Here is a 21,890-nt window from a genome sequence, read left to right on the forward strand (position 1 = left end):
CAATGCAGGAGACCTGGGTTTGATCCCTGGGTTAGGAAGATTCCCTGGAGAAGGGAAAGGCTACCCACTGCAGTATTCTGGCCTGGAGAACTCTATGGACTAGTCCACGGGGTCACAAAGAATCAGACACAACTGAGCAACTTTTACTTTCACTTTCTTTAGTTGAGAAGGATACAGACATTTTATTCAAGGAAAAAAAAAAAAAGAATTGATAATGCTTTTAATGTCTCCATAGGCAGAATAATAGCTTGAAATGCAAGTTAGGCAGGTACTCACCATGCTTCCTGTTTTTATGCAACATGTTCTGAGATCTGGTCTACCATTTTTAAATCTCTGGTAGACCTTACCACTGGAGAAGGAAACGGAAACCCACTCCAGTATTCTTGCCTGGAAAATCCCATGGATAGAGGATCCTGGTGGACTAGAGTCCATGGGGTTGCAAAAGAATTGGACACAACTGAGTGACTCAACAATAATCATAGCTGGTTATGTTGCCACACTGGAGCTCTTTTGAAAACACATTTGGAATATAGACCATGTCTTATCAACTTTCATTCATGCCAAGTAACCTGTATATACAATATGCAAAAATATCCAAATATGCAAACACAGTATTTATTCAATTAAAAAAATCATTGTTGTATCATTGACTCAATATTGCACTCTGACTTCTTTGTTTCTCAGTCTTTAGTTTCCTGGATAAAACTCCTATGTTGAAATATGTCACCTAAAACTCTTTCTTCTGTTATCCAAACCAGGGTACATAATACCTATTTTATAAAACTATCTCTTTTAAGGACTTGAAATTTTCCCCCTGAAACCTTCTATTATACGTACTGTTTTCTATCTTATACAATTTCCACTTTTTAAAGTGCCCTACTATCATCACTGAATTTTCATTCCCTGAAGGATGAACACTATGTCTTAACTGCTATTTGTACTTTTTGTAGGAGGAATCCATGTTATTAGAGCCTAGTCTACCATAGGTATTAAAAAAAGGAGGATGAAATTAGCAAATTATTAAGATTACACAAGTATGCCACGTGATATTATGTCTTTTAACCTTTGTAATCAGATTATTTTGTCTAAAATTTTAGATGAAAAAGATTTGAAAGATTGCTTTTTTTTCCAGTAAGTAAGAGAGAGAGTCAAGTTTAGTGCAGTTAAGCAAAATACCATGTACTTTATATTTTATGTATTAACACTTCATTAATAATAAATTTCTTTTTATCAACCAACCTTTGCAGACACAGTTTATTTACATATCAAGGGCAAAGTCTTCCAGAATAATGTTTAGTATGAAAACACTTTAGAGTCCATGATCTTGGAGACTGTGTCCTTGACGTCCTTATTTCTCAGACTGTAGATCAGGGGATTCAACATGGGGATGACCACCGTGTAAAACACAGAGGCCACTCTGACCGTGTGCCTGGAGGTTGTGGAGCTGGGCACACAGTAGAGGAAGAGGATGATGCCGTGGAAGATGCTGATGGCGGTCAGGTGGGAGGCGCAGGTGGAGAAGGCTTTGCGGCGACCACAGGCTGAACGCATCTTGAGGATGGTGACAACAATAAACACATAAGACAGGAGAATGATGAAGAGTGTGCTGACCTCATTAAAGGTGGCAAAAATGAAAAGCAGCAACTGGTTGAGGTAAGTATCAGAGCAAGAGAGGGAAAGCAGGGAGGAGAACTCACAGAAGAAGTGATCAATTGTGTTGAAACCTCGAAATGATAACCTGATAACAGTACAGGTGAGTATCAAGGAGCAAGCTACTCCCCAAGCATAAGATCCAACCACTAATGTGGTGCAGAATCTCGGGGACATGGCCATCATGTAGAGCAGAGGGTTGCAGATGGCCACAAAGCGGTCGTAGGCCATCACAGCTAATAAAAAGGACTCAGTCACTACAAAGGTACAAAAGAAAAAGAATTGTATTACACAACCTACAAATGAAATGGTTCGGTCTTCTACCATGAGATTCACCATGGTCTTGGGAGCAACGATGGAGGAATAACAAAAGTCCACGAAGGAGAGGTGGCTGAGGAAAAAGTACATGGGGGTGTGCAGTTTGGGGTTAATTTTGATGATTACAATCATCCCAAGATTCCCTACCACAGTGACACTGTAGATGGTGAAGAATATCAAGAAGAGGGGGACTTGAAACTCTGGGTAATCGGAGAAGCCCAGGAGAGTGAACACAGCCCCACTTTTATTTCTCTCTGATAGAAACATGGTTTCTGTTTGTCAGAATCGGAATCAGTCCTAGAAAGAAAAATATTAAGAGAAATAAGGATGTAAGACCCTTGGTTAACTACTCCTTACCAAAGCTGGAAGATGAAGCAAAGTTTCTCTTTCAGAATCTGTATTTTCTATGCAAGCTACACTAAATGTCTAAAATTTTTAAAAATGACAAACATTTAAACTTTTTATTTAAGTAAAATTATAATTATTGAAGTTTCTTAGTTCTTAATTTTAATTTTTGATATTTCAAAGTAAAAAGATGAGTTCAAGTCACTTGGGATTACTTTAAATGAAATCCTCCCTTAATACTTTCAGATTTTCTTGAACATTATAAGTTCATAAAAGATTAATTTACCCTAGTACCAGAGCTACTTGTTTCAGTTCTATAACTAATAGCAAAAATGATAAACTTCTAAACAAATTAAATTTTGCATTGTATGTTCCAAATGTGACATTAAAAATGACACCCATAACACTTTACATTTGTCCTTTTACTATTAATTCCATATAGCACTTTAATACTTGTTTTGCTTCTGACTCAGTAAACTTGTCTTCAAAATAAATTATAATTTTTCACAGAGTGTGTTTCTTAACTTAGTGAGTCCAGGTTGTCAATCCCCCATCATTACTTGAGGAATAATAATATTGAAAAAATAATAAAGATAATCTAGTCTAGCTATTTATTCTAGAGATGGCAAAGCAGAAGATGGAAATTTCTGACTTTCCTTGTACCAGGCAAATAAGGCCCAATCTACAAATCTATGACATGAACCCTGATCCAGGCTCCCAGCAATTATTCGTCTACAGTAATCCTGACCCATGTTCAAGGTCCAGATGCTATTTTCTTTATTTATTATCATACTTCTAATCTATGACAAACTGGAGACTTTGGGAATGTGCCTGATGAAAGTATTCGTATCACAGAGCTATACTAGAAAGCATCAAAGAAAGAAATTTGAGAAAAATATCCTCTCAGAAAGAATAGATATCCTTAATAAAGATTCTAACTTAGAAATGTACAGTTCTTGGCCTTTTGCTCTCTTTTTTCTCCTTTCAAGGTGCATAGGATATTTATTCTGTCCCTATATTACCTGTAAAGAAGAAATATTAAATACTTGAGGTAGCACTGTACTATGGAAACATTTCATGAGAAAATAGTAATATAAAATAATTCTATTTCTCTAATTGGTGACCAATACCTCTAAGATCCTACTGAACCAGAACCAGGAGCTCTTTCTCTATCATTCCTGGTAGTTCTCTCTAGTTCCACAACTCGAGAAACAGATTTCAGATGGCCATCAATGAAGAGATCAGATCATATGCAAAACAAAGAACTCAAGGTCCCTATCTCTTCCTAAACTCATACATTTAAGTATTGAAGACAACCTATCACAAAGCTGGATGTTCTAAATATAATTAATTTATCTAAGGTGCTTAAATATTCATTTTATTTTATTCAGTTATTTATTTTTGATGTGGACTGTTTTTAAAGTCTCTATTGAATTTGTGACAATATTGCTTCTGTTTTATGTTTTGGTTTTTTGGCCGTGAGTCATGTGGGACTACAATTCTCTGAACAGGGATCAAATCTGCACCCCTGCATTGGCAAAGTTCTAACCACTGAGTCACCAGGGAATTTCCTAAACACTCATTTTAAACTAATGTTACTTTTGATATAACTTCCCTACATTTTTTCCCTATTTTGTTGTAATATTTAGTCTCAGAGCCACTTTATAATCTTAAGTAAAAATGGTCCTTTTTCTTTTTTTCATTATAGAGTTTGTTTGATCTCTCTTTTTTAAAATACTTGTCCTTTCTACCTTGACTACAACTTCAAACGTTTGTAGTAGCAAGACAATGCACATTCCCCAGATTCTCAGAACTCTCCTAACCCCACATTCCAGGCATCTCTTGTTTAAGGGGCTGTTATTCAGGGGCTTGGACTTTCTAGGTAGCTCCATGGCAAATAAGCCTCCTGCCTGTGGATGCAGGAGCCACAGAAAACCCAGGTTTGATCCCTGGGTCAGGAAGATCCCTTGGAGGAGCAATTGGCAACCTGGTTCAGTGGTCTTCCCAGGATAACCCCATGGACAGAGGAGCCTGGCACAGCATCATACAGAGCTGAAGAACTGAGCACCCACACACGCTCTCAGGAGCTCAGCGGAGCCAGCTTTAACACAGAGCTCTGGAGGCTGAGGGCAGTTCCTCTTCCTTGAAACCTCAGAAAGGCAATTTTCAATGATTAGATAATTCTCAAGAATGTCTATATCTAAATGGTAAATTTCCCCTCCACACTTTTTCCCCTAGGTTCCCAACATTGAAATTAATATTAATCTGTCTTTAGAATCTAATGCAAACCTGCTGATGTTGAAAGCAGGATCTGTCCTGTTTGGAAGTGATGGATATATTCTTATATCCAGAGTCACAGCCTTTGGGGCATAAACCCTAGAGATTATCTGTTGCCTCATTCTCTTAAAACCATGAAATAAACATTTATAATGAATCACCATTCTCTGATGTAATTTCTGTGTCCCAGAAAAAGTGGAACAGTGTTAGGGGCATTTCATATGAAAATTTATATGTTAAAATTACTCTTCTCAGACTCTTCATCACTCCAATACTTCTTTACAGTTACCAAAATTATGTAATTATAGAAGTCAGCATTATCAAATATTAATTGAATGACTACAATATACCAAGCATAACCCTCTTCCAGACTTTCACTCTAATCAAATGGGAGTAGAATGAGGAGTTCTTCATGATTTATTGACTTAAAGCAGAAATATTTACAAGCTTAAGTATTAAGTTGGGAAAATGATCTAGTCCCTTTTAAATATCTCTTTTATTAAATCACCACACCCACTCCATTAATTACTTTTAGATATTGAATTATTGAAATAACACATATTTCTTGAAGAAAACATGAACTATATAACTTAAATAAACAAAAATAGTCTAAAAACAATTGTTATCAACTCAACTACATTGGAAATCTTGCATTCAACTTTAGAGAAGCGTGACTGATATTACCTGACTACCTGAAGTAAAAGAAAAAAGTGACCATCACCACAGTGGTGTAATGTGGCTCTCGTCTATCCCCTGGTATGATATGATGAGAAAAGCTTTACTTCTGTGATATTCTTTCCCTCAAACCAATGTGAAAAAATCATCAGGAAAGTCCACATTTGAAGGTATTCTACAGGATACCTCACCAGTATCCCTTAGAGTTGTAAGAGTCAAAAAAAAAAAAAAAAAAAAAAGAAAGAAAAAGAAAATCAAAAAAGCTTCACAGATCAGAAGAGATTTGGGAAACATGATGACTTAATGCAATGTGGTACCTGGACTGTATTCAAGACAAGAAAGGTGGCATTAATGGCGGGTGGGGGCGGGGTGGGGGGTGAAGCAAGAAACTGACGAAATGCAATAAAATTTACTTTTTTAAATAATAATGTACCTATATTTATTTTTAATTTTTTTTCAAATTTTATTGTGGTAAGAACACAACATGACCCACCCTTTTAGATTTTAAGGGTATCCATACAGCACTGGGACTTGGAAAAGGGGACATTGGAGAAATGTTTGTCAAGGGGACAGAGTTTCAGTTATGAAAGATGAATAAATTTTGAAACTGTGCAACAATGTGACTGCAATTAACAGTACTACATTTTATACTTGAAACATGGTAAGAGAGTAGAACTTAACTATTTTCAACATAAAGAAAAAATAAAAGAAAATTATAAGACATGAGGTAATTGATATGCTAATTACCTTGATTGTGGTGATTATTTCACTATATATATATATATATATATATATATATATATACACACATATACACATATATATAAACATCAACTATACTCCTTAGATCTGTACAATTTGTTTTTGTCAATTATACCTCAATAAATCTAAAAAAAATAAAATTAAGAAGTGTACTTACAAAAGAGAAATATTCATTAAATAACTAAGATAAATTTTGCTGTGACTTTTTATATCCAAAATGTTTGGAGTCTATGGGAATGATTATGCAGCGTGGGGAGAAGACATTTAAACTTTTAACTTTGATATATAAATGTTTCTAAAGCTGCTATTAATTTTTCTTCAGCTTTCCAAGAGAATAGAATTACATGAGGAAGCAATAATTAATTATAATTGCTTGGTTTGAGGCCTCTGAAGAATAAGGCAAGTGATTTTCTCCAGGGCTCTTGTGCCACAAGGAGTGGAGAGACATGAGCCTCAACCTCTTCCCCAAACTACTGAGACCTCCAGAGGCTGGAAGGTGGGGTGCTTTTCCACCAGCAGGTCTGTCTGTAGGTCTGAGAAAATATGGATATTCTTTACCATGTAATGTATCTAAAAGATACCTTACATTCACACGTTCTTTCATGAGAAAAAAACGTTTGAAGGAAATTTAGAGTCACTGCCAACTTTAAGTATCAGGAACAGGAAGGGCATATTTTCTAGCAAGCTTTATAGAGGGGACCTGGCTTAGCTGAGCTCCTTTGTAGTAGTGTCCTCAACAAGTGTTTCCTGGGAGTGGGGGAGCAGAGGGTCCCTGAGAGCTTTCAGGTACATGTCTCTCTCCTTCTGTGAGTTTTCGGAAGAACTGTGTGAGGGAACAGATGTAGGTATTTAAACAAAACTGAACTGAGGAGGATAAAATGAACATTCTGGAGACAAAGAATCAACAGGTTCAGCTCCAAATCAGATATTAAAGCATGGGAGAAACAAATGTTTATTCACAAGAGCAAAAAGAAAAAAAAAAAAAACAAAAAAAAGGAAGAAATTACAAGAATAAAGATTTTAGATACCAATGCATTCCAGATTCAAAAAATAATACAGATTGTTTAAACTATACAATAGCATCATTTGGGAGATAAGAAACTAGATGTTTAACTTGGACATAATTCAGACAGAAGAACCTGACAATCTACAAGCAAATGAGGCAATAGTTCTCAACTACAGAGGGTTATGAACCTCCCCTCCCTTCCCACATGGACATTTGACAATATCTGGAGGCATTTCTGATTGACATAATGAATGTACCAGAGTGATTGGACAGAGGTCAGAGATGCTGCTATACATGGTAGCATGCACAGGGTAGCTTCCTATAAAAATTAAAATCCAACACGAAATATCAATAGTACCAAGCTTGAGAAACTCTGAAAATTATAATCAATAAATAATTCATAATAATGAAAATTGACTTGGGAAGATTTCCTTCTGATTGATCCTTAAATCCTTGGATATCTGAACACACAGAGCCATCAACAGTTCTCACTGTTATGTGGGACCTCTTGCCTTTAATGCTGAAACATCTAGAACCAGTTGGTTCTAGGTTTGAGAAGTAGAGATGACCTTACCAGAAATGTTAGCCTGAGAAAAAAGTCTTGTTTATAATGAAAGATAATTGAAGGACATTAATTATCTGATATGTATGCCTTACAGTTCTTTTTTTTTAAAATTGGGTTGCCTTGAGAATTCATTTTATTTATTTATTTTTTATTTTTCCATTTATTTTTATTAGTTGGAGGCTAATTGCTTTACAATATTGTAGTGGTTTATGACTTACAGTTCTAAAGAAAGGACCGTTCCAGGTGAACTGAGATGTGCCACATTGTTAACATCTTACACCATTGCCAGCATGTATTTGTTGAAACCTTCTGCACAGAAAAGGAAATAATCAACAGAAAGAAGAGGCAATAGAATGGGAGGAAATATTTGCAATGCATGTATCTGATAAAGCAAGGGTCCCCAAATTCCAGGATTTAATGCCTGACGATCTGAGGTGGGTCTGATAATAAGAGTTTTACAGCAAACTAAATAAGTGTGTCTTAACAGCCCATTACCCAGACACACTTAAAACATTTTAGGTTGGATCAAAGCAAAGAAGTAGGCTGCAAACTTTGAAATATGTTCAGTTCTATTCTTATAAGTTGACAAGGTACAAAGACTGTTGTTCAGTTGCTAAGTCATGTCCGACTCTTGTGACCCCATGGGTTGCAGCACGTCAGGCTTCCCTGTCCTTCCCTATCTCCTGCAATTTGCTCAGACTCATGTCCATTAAGTCAGGGATAAGTGAGTCAAAAAGACTGACTCCAAGGTACCCTCTTCTTGACTATTCTTTCACTTCCAACACTGAGTCCACCATTTCACCCTTTTGCCAGCCTCCGATTTGGGATTTAGAGTCCCACTAGGAAAATATTTTGGAGCTCACCACTTTTCTGAGCACTTCTTTCACATCATTTTCCCTCAAACTATAGATCAGGGGGTTCAGCATGGAGATCATTACAGTGTAGAACACTGTGGCCACTTTGTTAGTGTCGGTATTGTTCTTGTCATATTGGGGCCTGCAATAAATGAAATGGATCATTCCGTGTACGACAGTGATGGCAGCGAGGCGGGAAGCACAGGTGGAAAAGGCTTTGCACCTTCCCTCTGCAGAGCGTGTCCTCAGGATGGTGATGAGAATAATCAGGTGAGAGATAAGGGTGATCACGCTTGTGATGATCTCATTGAAGGTGGGCGCAGAGTATAGCACCAGCTGATTCACACTGACATCAGAGCAAGCAAGAGACAAGAGAGGGGGGAGATCACAAAAGAAGTGGGTGACCACGATTGATCTGTAGGATGGGATCTGAAGAGATAAACACAAGTGAATCACAGAACATACAGTAGCATTGAGATAGCAAAAGACACCAGCTCCATGCAGAGATTCCGGGACATGGTGGCCATGTAGAGCGGTGGGTCACAGATGGCCACAAGGCAGTCACAGGCCATCACTGCCAGCAGAATGACCTCAGTTACCACAAATGCGCAAAACAGGTAGAATTGCACAGCACATTTCAGGAAGGAAATGGCTCTGTCTTCATTTAAGATGTTAGCTAGCATCTTTGGCATGATGGTCGTGGAGTAACAGAAATCCACAAAGGACAAGTGGCTGAGGAAAAAGTACATGGGGGTGTGGAGTCGAGAGCTGACCTGAATGAGGGCAATCATGCCCAGGTTTCCCAAAACTGTGGCTGCACAGATGGAAAGAAACAGCACGGAGAGGAAGATTCTGAGCTCAGGGACATCTGAGAATCCAAGGAGGATGAAGTCCGTCACAGCAGGGCAGTTTTCCTTGTCCATGTCCTCACTTTACTGTGGTTGCAGAAAAATACTAAGTTATTCTCCATTGGATCATTCCCAATTAGCTCCTAAAAAGGACATAAGAATAAATAAGATAGTCAACTTTTTTCAGCAAAGAAATAGAACACTGACATTTTGAAGCTTAGGAAAAGTTCAGATATTGTAGCCCACAAATGCAAAGAACTCACATTTAAATTCACAGATCACATGAAATAATTCACATCCATGAAAACCTGTGTGTTTATTTAAACTAGTTCTACACAGTTTTCAGCTTGTAACTGAATCATTAGAAGGACATCAAATGTTATTTAGTTAGCTGTATTTGAAATTTAAATATCTTTTTTTATTTGTAGACTTTTTAATTAGTTATTGAAATACTGGGATCCCTGGGGATTTTTTAAAAAAATTTCTTTCTTTGTTTTTGATGAAATGATGGGAGTATGCTTATTTAAGATTGTTAACACACAAGCATCATGTTTTTATTATTACCCTTTAAATGGAGAAGTGAATTTTATACTCTTTTTAGCATGCTTTTTCTATACAATTAGCTTAGTAATTTTTAAATTATGACATACAATGTTAGTACTTGTTCAGGGAATTGTTACTTAGGCCTAAACTTTCTGAACTGTGACTCTGAAGCCTTCTAAAACCTATTTGACAAATGAATTCCCTACTTTACAATCTATTCAAGAAATGAAATTTTTGAATATTAAATTAACACAAGTTCTTGTTGCCGCATTGCACTATTATTTATGATAGGAACGTAGAAACAAAATGTTAAACAACAGGGTAAAAGTTGAGTTCCATGTATATTATGGGAAACTATGCAGCTTTCAGAAGAGCTTTCAATGACCTGACAAATGACTAAGAAAATGGTAAGTTAAAAATAGAAAGCCAGATTACAAAGATAGAAAACAATATATCTATACATAAGTCATAGTGCATATTTAATTCTCAAACCATCCAAAAAACATAAATATTTTTACCACTATTTTATTCCAATTGCTTTAAAAGTGCATTCAGAATTTTGCCTACTTTTTTTTAATAAAGGAGAGGTACATTCAAAGCCTTGATATGTAGGAGATGCCAACAAAGGGTAAGAACATGCTTATTTATTGCTCTCCTGATCCTAACTAACAACAAAAGGACTTAGTAGCACCTACTGCTTATTCCTGGAGGAAAGGGAATCTGGACTAAAAGTCAACACAGCCAGATTTTTCCTCATTCTTCAAATGACTTGACAGAGGTAAGCGATATGTGAATCAAGGAATCCTGGTTTGAATACAAATAATCATTCTGATGACATGCATTTCTCTCTTCAATGGCCAGTAATAAGTGAGTTGTCTTTTCTGATTTAGAAGTAGTAAATAACTTTGAAAACCTTTTCCTGTTTTTTAAGTTCTAAAGATGAAAAGTTGGCTGCTGATTACTTACAGAGCAGGAGTGATATTGATCCGTGTTGGACATTCGTCATTGTCTGGAGATGGAGCTGGCTGTCACAACAGGAAGATGGCTCCTGACATCTAGAGGGCAGACTACAGATGCTGCTAAAGAGTCTGCAGGCACAGGATGGCATCTCCTTCCGCATTCCCGTCCTCCACACACACCCACAACATAAGCAAAACCCAAAATATAACCTGGCCCCAGATGTTAATAGTATCACCTTTGAGAAAACTGTTGTAGGGATACATGGCCTTGGCACAAGGTCAAAATCCTGGCTCTCCTGTCTGCTTCGGAAGTGGTTCACGTGCCTCTGCCCCTCCGTCCGCAGTCCTGAGGACCCCTCACCACCACTCTCAGCATCAGGGTGACTCTCAGGAGAACCTCCCTGCTGTCTTTCCTAGTTTCTGTGGATGGAGTTAACATAAGAGAAGAAGAGAAAAGGGGAAAGGAATCAAGTATTCTTCCCAACTGGCTCACACTCTTTCCCCTGTTGCACTAATAACCATTACAAGATATTTCATTCTATGGATTGAATTGCTCCCATTTCCTGTCGAGATCATTTTTCAGTAGGTAAAGGGAAAACTCTTTCATAGAGTTCTCCAAACTTGGCATTTGCTAAAACACTCTCCAAATACAGACTTTTAAAAATTATTTCTGATGTCATTTCCCTCTTTTACAATGCCTCCTTCTCTGACACATGGCTAATAATAAATTCCCCTCATTAGAAAAGAAACAAAGAAGTTTCTAGACATCAGGAAATATCATTCAGTCCATTCCTCCCCAAAATATAGTCTGACCAACCTGTTGATTGGTATTTCTCCCTGTGTTTCTGAGGATGCGATGAGGGAAAATGTCACAAGATTTATGTTTTCATGTGTGTGCATCCAGCGGGCCCACATCCTTTGAGATGCCAGAACCAATCATTGATCTCTGTGGGATCTCAACCAGATATCAAGAAAACAATATCATCTTGGGACTCAAACAATAAATGGCTTTCATAAGATGTAAAAAGAGGGGGGAAACTCTCATGTGTTGGTAAAGGTTATTGTAAGACAACATGATTCCTTTCAGAGTTTATGATAAATGACAGAGTGTTGCATGCTGCATCCAGACGTTGTTCTATGAACCAGAGATAATGTTGCCATTATGACATATGTGAATGAGTCTTATAAATTCTGCCAGTCTTAAACTCAAAGCTCCTTTCTGGAGGACATAGGGTCTGAAGTCACAGCAGCATCCTACCAAATACTAGAATGGGGTGGGAACAATGGGCCTCCTTTGCTGAGAATAATAGCAACTGCTGACACTTACTCACCACTTTCTATGTGTTAGGTACTGTTCTGAATACAACAATTAACACATTTCATTTTTTTTTTTTTTTCACATTTCATTTTAAGTACAGTTATGCAGCTTTGTTAACGTGGCGGCTGAGGCACAGGCAGTTGTCACTTGCACAAAGTCACAGATGGAATCACTGATAGAATGAGCGTACATGTTGCATTTTGGTTTCTGCACCCACATGGCTCTGTGAGGAAGAGCAGAGCTAATGGACAGTGCTGGATGCAGACCCTACTCACTGCAGAGACCATTTATGGGTCTGCCTTCAGGGTCTCTCCCAGGTCTGCTGCTTCTCTGCCTGTGTAATCTTTTCCTAAACCGACAGGGTTCAAACGATACAATGTGGTTTGTGTTCCTGGATATAGGAAACATTCAAGAACTCCATGACTCTAAGTAGTACCAAGTAAATTGGTTTCCAAATTCTCAACAGCTTTCATGTGTTTCCCTAAACTTGATTCATCTGATAATTTCTTGAGATTGGGAAGTGTTTCTGCCTCTCCATTCCACCCAGTACTTTCACTATTCCTTTCGCTTCATTCTTCAACAGCAGTTTTCTGTTATCCATTCACATTTTACTGTGGGAATTACCCTATTTAGAAAAGTAATAGCAAACTTCCAAAACATAAGAACACTGTGAAATATTGTTTTCTATGAAACCTGAAATTTGTTTGAATTAAGACATTTCAAGCCCATGGTGTGACTTCCTGTTTCCCTCTAGATTATATAACTTTCTTTTCTCAGAAAAAAAGGGCATTGGACATGTATTTTAGCCAATAGAGTGATGTTTTGGTATTATATATAGTAAATTCATGATGATATCTCATTAGCATCCTTTCTTTGTTGTTGTTCTTAGTATACCCTGAAAGCATTGCCACAAAATTCATCTCCCTGGAGAGAGTCTCATGGCAGAAAGACTAAAAAGACATCATTGGCAGTGACGTTTTATATTATCTAATATTATCTATGCAACCCACTCATAGAAAATTGCTTTGTATATCTATCTTAAAAACAAAGTAGAAACTTTTCTTAAAATTGATTTAAATATAAATATTTAATTGAATTTTATTTTATAGGCATTCCCCATAAGTTAAGTACTACAAATACTAAGATCTAAGTTTTTGATAAACTCTATTTATAACACATATTATCATATTGTTTTAGCAAGTCATTTCATCAAAAGATTCAATGACATCAACAATATGCTAAATTTTCTAATTTTTTTAATTGTACATTTTAACTGAGCTGCCTCCAAGCAGTAGGAAAGGAGAAATGCTTAATTGCTATATGATAAGACTTGGGAAGGTGATTGTGGTAGCATCAGAAATTAAGAAAATCAGTTGTATTTTGAGACAGCATAACAAACTACTCCAAAACATATGAGTTAATGTTCATTGCAGCACTGTTTACAATAGCCAGGACATGGAAGCAACCTAGATGCCCATCAGCAGATGAATGGATAAGAAAGCTGTGGTACATATACACCATGGAATATTATTCAGCCATTAAAAAGAATTCATTTGAATCAGTTCTAATGAGGTGGATGAAACTGGAGCCTATTATACAGAGTGAAGTAAGCCAGAAAGATAAATACCAATACAGTATACTAACACATATATATGGAATTTAGAAAGATGGTAACTATAACCCTATATGCAAGACAGAAAAAGAGACACAGATGTATAGAAAAGACTTTTGGACTCTATGGGAGAAGGCGAGGGTGGGATGATCTGAGAGAACAGCATCGAAATGTGTATATTATCAAGTGTGAAACAGATCGCCAGTTCAGGCTGGATGCATGAGACAAGTGCTTGGGGCTGATGCACTGAGATGACCCAGAGGGATGGGGTGGGGAGGGAGGTGGGAGGGGGGTTCAGGATGGGGACACATGTACACCCATGGCTGATTCATGTCAATGTATGGCAAAAACCAGTACAATATTGTAAAGTAATTAGCCTCCAACTAATAAAAATAATTGGGGGAAAAAAAAAAACAACAGCTGCTTATTGTATGGATCTCTATTACATAAATTACTCAGGCAGTTCTGATGATCTGATCCAGAGGTGACTGATCTTCGTTGGAATGTTTGTGAAAGTCACTCAATCATGTCTGACTCTGTGATCCCATGGAATTCTCCAGGCCAGAATACTGGAGAGGGTAGCCTTTCCCTCCTCCAGGGGATCTTCCCAACCCAGGGATCAAACCCAGGTCTCCCGCATGGCAGCGGATTCTTTATGAGCTTAGCTACAAGGGAAGCCCAAGAATACTGGAGTGGGTAGCCTATCCCTTCTCTAGTGAATCTTCATGACCCAGGAGTCAAACTGGGGTCTCCTGCATCGCAAGAAGATTCTTTACCAACTGAGCTATCAGGGAAGCTGGTATGTATATGTGTATGTTATTAGTTTGCCTGGTTGGGTGAGCTAAGACAGGGCACACTTCAGTCTGGAGGTTGGCTAGAGGCTGCTTCATGGGATAGGGCTGTGATTTATATTGCTCATTATCCAATATGCTAATCTCTGCTTGTTCACATGACAGCTATTCTAAGAGTCTGTGCAAATTCCGAGGGATTTTGACATTGCTACAAGGCCTTTGTTGTAACTGATACAATATGTCACTTCAAGGACCTTATATTAGCAAAATCACTCACAAAAGTAGCCTAAATTAAAAAAAAATGGAGGAATTGATTTCACCATTTGATCAGAAGAAAAGAAAAATGTGGGCATGCCTAGTTAAGTGGAGAATTGGGATCATGCTTGCAATATATCACACAGGGTAAAAAAAAAAAAATCCTTTTGAAAGACAGAATCTCCAAAAATTTAGCCTTAAGCAAACTGGAAGACAATCTAATTTTGTTTAAAGTATTATTTTGAAAAATTTGATGAAAGATCATTTTAAAAAATTGAATGAAATATCAGTATGTCAGTACTATTCCAGCAAAATTTCTGACAGAGTTTCTATTCCCGTTTACCATTAATACTCCCAAATATTCTCAGTATTTCCATCCATTAAAAAGTGGGCATTGAGAAATTTGTTTAGACATATTGAATGCAGAAGGAGAAGGGTGTTTAAGTTATTCAAGCAAAAGTGAGCTATTGATGTTAGAGGAATCTGATATTTCTAATTTGCCTTATTAAATAGATCCTAATACTAATGTCCAGGCTTCCATGGGGGCTCAGCAGTGAAGAATCTGCCTGCCATTGCAGGAGACATGGGTTCAACCACTGGGTCTGCAAGATCTCCTAGAGAAGGAAATGGCTACCCACTCCAGTATTCTTACCTGGGAGATCCTATGGACAGAGGAGCCTGGTGGGTTACAGTCCAGGGGGTCACAAAAAGTCTGACACGACTTAGTCAGTAAACCACAACAACCACAACAACACTGATGGCTATCTAGTTTACATTTTATTTTGAATATGGTTACACAAGTAATTAGTTTTCAAATCTTTGGGCAACTGCAAGCACTTTTTTTTTTTTTTTTTTTAAGGTGCGAGTTCAGTTGAGAAGGATATGTTTAGGAGAAAGAAAAAAAAAACATGAAGAATTGATAATATTTTTGATGTCTTCATAGGCAAAATAATAGAAAGTGAAAGTGGCTCCATTGTCTTTGACTCTTTGTGACCTCACGGACTATATAGTCCATGAAATTCTCCAGGCCAGAATACTGGAGTGGTTAGCCTTTACATTCTCCAGGGGATCTTCCCAACCCAGGGATCAAACCTAGGTCTTTCTGCATTGCAGGCAGATTCTTTACCAACTGAGTCACAAGGGAAGCCCAGGATAATAGAATGAAATGCCAATTAGGTCGTCACTTGTCATGCTTCCCTTTTGTATGTAAGATGTTCTGAGAATGAGTTCTCCATTTTTAAGCCTCTGGTGGAGTTTATCATAGCTGTTCATGCTGCCATATCAGAGTTCTTTTGAAAACATATTCAGAATATAGACAGTGTCTTATCAACTTTCCTTCATGCCAAGTAACCTGTATATACAATACAACCCAATACTCCAACACACAGGCAAATATACACATGCGTTATACAGTATTCACTCAATAAAAAATTAGTTGTGTCATTAGCACATTGTTACATTCTGAAATCCTTGTTTGTCATGATTTAGTCTCCTGGATGAGACTCCTGCATTGAAATATGTCTCCTAAAACTCTTGTCTCTTCAGTTATCAAAGACAAGTCAACACAATACCTGTTTTATGAAGGACTTGAACTTTTTTTTCCCTCTCAAACCCATTGTGATACTATTTAACTTATACAGTTGTCACTTTCTTAAGTACCCTCCTGTCAACATTGGATTTTCACTCCTTGAAGGATGAACACCATGTCTTATTTTAACTGCTATTTGTGTTTTTATAAGACAAATGCATGTGATAATTGACAGCTTAGCTTTTCTTGGTATAAAAGGGAAGATGAAATTAAATTTATTAAGATTACACAAGGTATGCCAAATTATATACATATATATATATATATATATATATATATAGTATTTTAATCTATATAATACAATTATTTTGCCTGAAATTTTTAGATGAAAAATTTAAAAATTGTTATTTTCTTCCCCAGTAAGACACAGAGTCAAGTTTAGTGTCTTTGAGCCAAAATTCATCTTCTTCAATTTTACAGCATTTAGCACTTTTTAAAAAATTTTTATTTTGTATTCAGATACAGACTTTTAACAAACAGTGTTGTGATACTTTCAGGTGAAAAGTGAAGGGTCTCAGCCATATGTATACATGTATCCTTTCTCCCACAGACACTCCTCCTGTCCAGACTGCCACATAACATTGGAGAAGAGTTCCATGTGCTATACAGAAAATCCTTGTTGACTATCCATTTTAATATAACAGAATGTATATATCCATCCCAAACACCCTAAATATCCCTTCCCCCCATCCTTCCCCAAGCCCAGCATTTATAAATTTTACAGCATTCACTCTTCATTAATCTAAATGTATCCTTAAAAATCAACCTCCGCAGACACACTATATTTACATATCAAGGAAAACTGTACTATTATAATAATGCTCAATAAGAAACAATTTAGAGCCCACAACCTTGGAGACTGTGTCCTTGACATCCTTATTTCTCAGACTGTAGATCGGGGATTCAACATGGGATGACCACCGTGTAAAGCACAGAGGCCACTCTGACTGTGTGCCTGGAGGTTGTGGAGCTGGGCGCACAGTAGACGAAGAGGATGATGCCGTGGAAGATGCTGATGGCGGTCAGGTAGGAGGCGCAGGTGGAGAAGGCTTTGCGGCGACCACAGGCTGAACGCATCTTGAGGATGGTGACAACAATAAACACATAAGACAGGAGAATGATGAAGAGTGTGCTGACCTCATTAAAGGTGGCAAAAATGAAAAGCAGCAACTGGTTGAGGTAAGTATCAGAGCAAGAGAGGGAAAGCAGGGAGAACTCACAGAAGAAGTGATCGATTGTGTTGAAACTTCAAAATGATAATTTGCTAACAGAACACATGAATGTCAAGGAGCAGGTTGCTCCCCAGGCATAAGATCCAACCAGTAACACCACACAGAGTCTCTGGGACATGGCCACCATGTAGAGCAGAGGGTTGCAGATGGCCACAAAGCGGTTATGGGTCATCACATCTAATAAAAAGGACTCAGTCACCACAAAGGTACAAAATAAAAAGTATTGCATTAAAAAAAAAAAAAAGTATTGCATTACACATGCTGCAAATGAAATTGTTCAGTCTTCTACCATGAGATTCACCATGGTCTTGGGAGCAATGATGGAGGAATAACAAAAGTCCACGAAGGAGAAGTGGCTGAGGAAAAAGTACATGGGGGTGTGCAGTTTGGGGTTAATTTTGATGATTGCAATCATCCCAAGATTCTCTACCAAGATTCCTGATGGCCAGGAATGTCAAGAAGAGGGGGACTTGCAACTTTTGGTAATCAGAGAAGCCCAGGAGAGTGAACACCGCCCTTTTATTTCTCTCTGATAGAAACATGGTTTCTGTTTGTCAGAATCGGAATCAGTCCTAGAAACAAAAATATTAAAGAAAATGAGGAGTAAGACACTTGGTTAACTACTTCTTACCAGGACTAGTAGATGAAAACAAAATATCTCTTTTAGAATCTCTCCAAGTGTTTTTTCTTATGCAAGATAAGATAAATGTCTAAAATTTTAAACAAGATAACCATTTAAAATTTTCTTTAAGTAACACAATTATTGAACTTGTTTAGTTCTCAGTTATAAATTTTAATATTCAGAAATAACAATATGAGATTAAAGGATGTAGGGTTATTTTAAATGAACTCCTCCCACAACACTTTTAGGCCTCCTTGCATATTATAAATGCATAAAAGATTAACATAGCCTAGAACTATAACTGATTTTTTCATTCCTGCAACTAATAGCAAAAGTGAGAAATTTCTAAATTAATTTACCATCACAAGTTCACAATGTGACTTTAAGAATGACACCTCTCATAACGTACATCCATGTCTTTCTTGTTAATTCCACATAGCACTGTAACATTTATTTTTGTTTCTGATTCAGTAAATCTGTTGTTAAAATAAACCTTAATTTTTTTTTTTCAGACAGTGTTCTTCTCAACTCAAGGAGCCTGATTATCAATCCCACCTCACCACTTGAGGAATAATAACAGTGAACAAATAATAAAGTTAATCCAGTCTATGTCTTTATTCAAGACTTGACAAAATGGAAGACAGAGATTCTTGACTTTCCTTATAAAATGCAAATAAGGACCAATATACACAACAGCGTCTAAAATCCTGATTCTGAATCCCGCAGATTTTCCATTCCTCTACAATAGGCTCTAATCTATCTTCAAGGTGTCAAAATTAAGATATTCACTTTATTTATGATCATACTTCCAATTAAACACCAACTGCAGTGGCTCATATGGTAAAGAATCTACCCGCAATGCAGGAGAACTGGCTTCAATTTCTGAGGTGGCCAGATCCCCTGGAGAAGGGAATGGCAACCCACTCCAGTATTCTCGCCTGGAGAATTTCCAAGGACAGAGGAGCCTGGCGGGCTACAGTCCATGGGGTCGCAAAGAGTCAGACACAAGTGAGAGACTAAGACACACTTCCGAGTAATGACACACTAGAGATTTTATTTTATTTTTTTATTATTTTTTTTTCATTTATTTTTATTAGTTGGAGGCTAATTATTTCACAACATTGCAGTGGGTTTTGTCATACATTGACATGAATCAGCCATGGAGTTACATGTATTCCCCATCCCGATCCCCCCTCCCACCTCCCTCTCCACCTGATTCCTCTGGGTCTTCCCAGTGCACCAGGCCTGAGCACTTGTTTCATGCATCCCACCTGGGCTGGTGATCTGTTTCACCATAGATAATATACATGCTGTTCTCTCGAAACATCCCACCCTCGCCTTCTCCCACAGAGTCCAAAAGTCTGTTCTGTACATCTGTATCTCTTTTTCTGTTTTGCATATAGGGTTATCATTACCATCTTTCTAAATTCCATATATATGTGTTAGTATGCTGTAATGAGCTTTATCTTTCTGGCTTACTTCACTCTGTATAATGGGCTCCAGTTTCATCCATCTCATTGGAACTGATTCAAATGAATTCTTTTTAACAGCTGAGTAATATTCCATGGTGTATATGGACCACAGCTTCCTTATCCATTCATCTGCTGATGGGCATCTAGGTTGCTTCCATGTCCTGGCTATTATAAACAGTGCTGCGATGAACATTGGGGTGCACGCGTCTCTTTCAGATCTGGTTTCCTCAGTGTGTATGCCCAGCAGTGGGATTGCTGGGTCATATGGCAGTTCTATTTCCAGTTTTTTAAGAAATCTCCACACTGTTTTCCATAGTGGCTGTACTAGTTTGCATTCCCACCAACAGTGTAAGAGGGTTCCCTTTTCTCCACACCCTCTCCAGCATTTATTGCTTGTAGACTTTTGGATAGCAACCATTCTGACTGGCGTGTAATGGTACCTCATTGTGGTTTTGATTTGCATTTCTCTGATAATGAGTGATGTTGAGCATCTTTTCATGTGTTTGTTAGCCATCTGTATGTCTTCTTGGGAGAAATGTCTGTTTAGTTCTTTGGCCCATTTTTTGATTGGGTCATTTATTTTTCTGGAATTGAGCTGTAGGAGTTGCTTGTATATTTTTGAGATTAATCCTTTGTCTGTTGCTTCATTTGCTATTATTTTTGACAAAGGAGGCAAGGATATACAATGGAAAAAAGACAACCTCTTTAACAAGTGGTGCTGGGAAAACTGGTCAACCACGTGTAAAAGAATGAAACTAGAACACTTTCTAACACCATACACAAAAATAAACTCAAAATGGATTAAAGATCTAAATGTAAGACCAGAAACTATAAGACTCCTAGAGGAGAACATAGGCAAAACACTCTCTGACATAAATCACAGCAAGATCCTCTATGACCCACCTCCCAGAATACTGGAAATAAAAGCAAAACTAAACAAATGGGACCTAATGAAACTTAAAAGCTTTTGCACAACAAAGGAAACTATAAGTAAGGTGAATAGAGATTTTAAATCTATGGAAAAGAGTCCAGTGAAAGTTCACATAAGACAAAGCCTTACCAGAAAGCAGAAATAAGATGAGATGAGAAAGAATTTAGGAAAGTTTTCTTTCCCAGGAAGAATAAGTTACTCTACTAAAGTTTATAGCTTGGAAATGTCCATAAATATAGGATACTTTGCATGTCCCTGTAAGGACAAAGATCAAATACTTGAGGTGGTAGTACACTGTGAAGACATTTCATGAGAAAATGGTAATAGCAAAGAATAGTATTTCTCTAATTGGTGATGATATCTCTGAGATTCTACCATACCAGGAACTTTCTCTGTCATTTCTGGTAAGGTTCTCTCTGGTCCCATAGCTCAAGAAACAGATTTCAGATGACTCAGTATGAAGATGTCAGATCATATGCAAAACTGAAATACTTAAGACTCCTATCTCTTCCTCAATTCCTAAATTTGAGTATTGAAGACAAACTCAGAGGACAATCTATCACAAAGCCAGATATTCTACTTATAGCTAATTTGTCTAAGCCACTACAAAATTAGTTTTAAGCTAATATTATATTCCATGTAATGGTTCTCGTGACCCAAATGTTATTTTTTAAGTTACTGGTGAGTTTTCTTTCTTCTCTCTCTCTTTTTTTTTTAAATTTAGGAAATAGGACAGCTAATATTGCCTGTATATATTTTTTCTCTCTTTTGTTATAAGTTTTGCTCTTAAGTCTGCTTTATAACCTTAATCAAAAATAGAGCCTTTTACTCTTTCTTCACTGGTGTTGGTTTAACCTCTGCTTATTTTTTTATTTAAATAATTGTCTTTTTTTTCACCTTGACTACTCCTTTAAAAATTTGTAGAAGCAAGACAATGCACCTTCCCCAAGTTCTCAGAGCTCTTCTAACCCTCCACTCCAGGCACCTGTTTGTGCTCAGTCACTCAGTTGTGTCTGACTCTGTTGTGACCCCCATGGACTGCAGCTGGCAGAGCTCCTTTGTTCATGGAATTTATTCCAGGATAGAATACTGGAGCTGATGGCATTTCCTACTCCAGAGGACCATTATGACCCAGGGATCAAACCCAGTCTCCTGCATCTCCTGCATCAGCAGGCAGATCCCTTACCACTGCTCCACCCGGGAAGCCCTGTTGTTTCATTCAGTTCAGGTCAGGCCCTCAGTCGTGTCTGACTCTCTGCGACTCCAC

At 37.4% G+C, this 21,890-nt stretch overlaps 1 protein-coding gene and 2 pseudogenes across 1 annotated transcript; all 3 read right to left on the reverse strand.

Annotated features, from left to right (window-relative positions):
* Positions 1-1,293: 1,293 nt before the first annotated feature.
* Positions 1,294-2,235, reverse strand: LOC122431073 (olfactory receptor 5D18-like). The gene has a single exon (XM_043452145.1). It carries the CDS (start codon positions 2,233-2,235, stop codon positions 1,294-1,296), a length of 942 nt encoding a protein of 313 aa, XP_043308080.1.
* Positions 2,236-8,437: 6,202 nt separating this feature from the next.
* On the reverse strand, positions 8,438-9,375 carry LOC122431198 (annotated as a pseudogene).
* Positions 9,376-17,151: 7,776 nt separating this feature from the next.
* On the reverse strand, positions 17,152-21,049 carry LOC122431448 (annotated as a pseudogene).
* Positions 21,050-21,890: the final 841 nt, after the last annotated feature.

Source organism: Cervus canadensis, chromosome 29 (genome assembly GCF_019320065.1).
Source record: "Cervus canadensis isolate Bull #8, Minnesota chromosome 29, ASM1932006v1, whole genome shotgun sequence".
In the NCBI taxonomy this organism is placed as follows: Eukaryota; Metazoa; Chordata; class Mammalia; order Artiodactyla; family Cervidae; genus Cervus; species Cervus canadensis.

Bases quoted from the DNA above. Each gene is read 5' to 3' on its own strand.
- LOC122431073 (XM_043452145.1), bottom strand. From the start codon at position 2,235: ATGTTTCTATCAGAGAGAAATAAAAGTGGGGCTGTGTTCACTCTCCTG.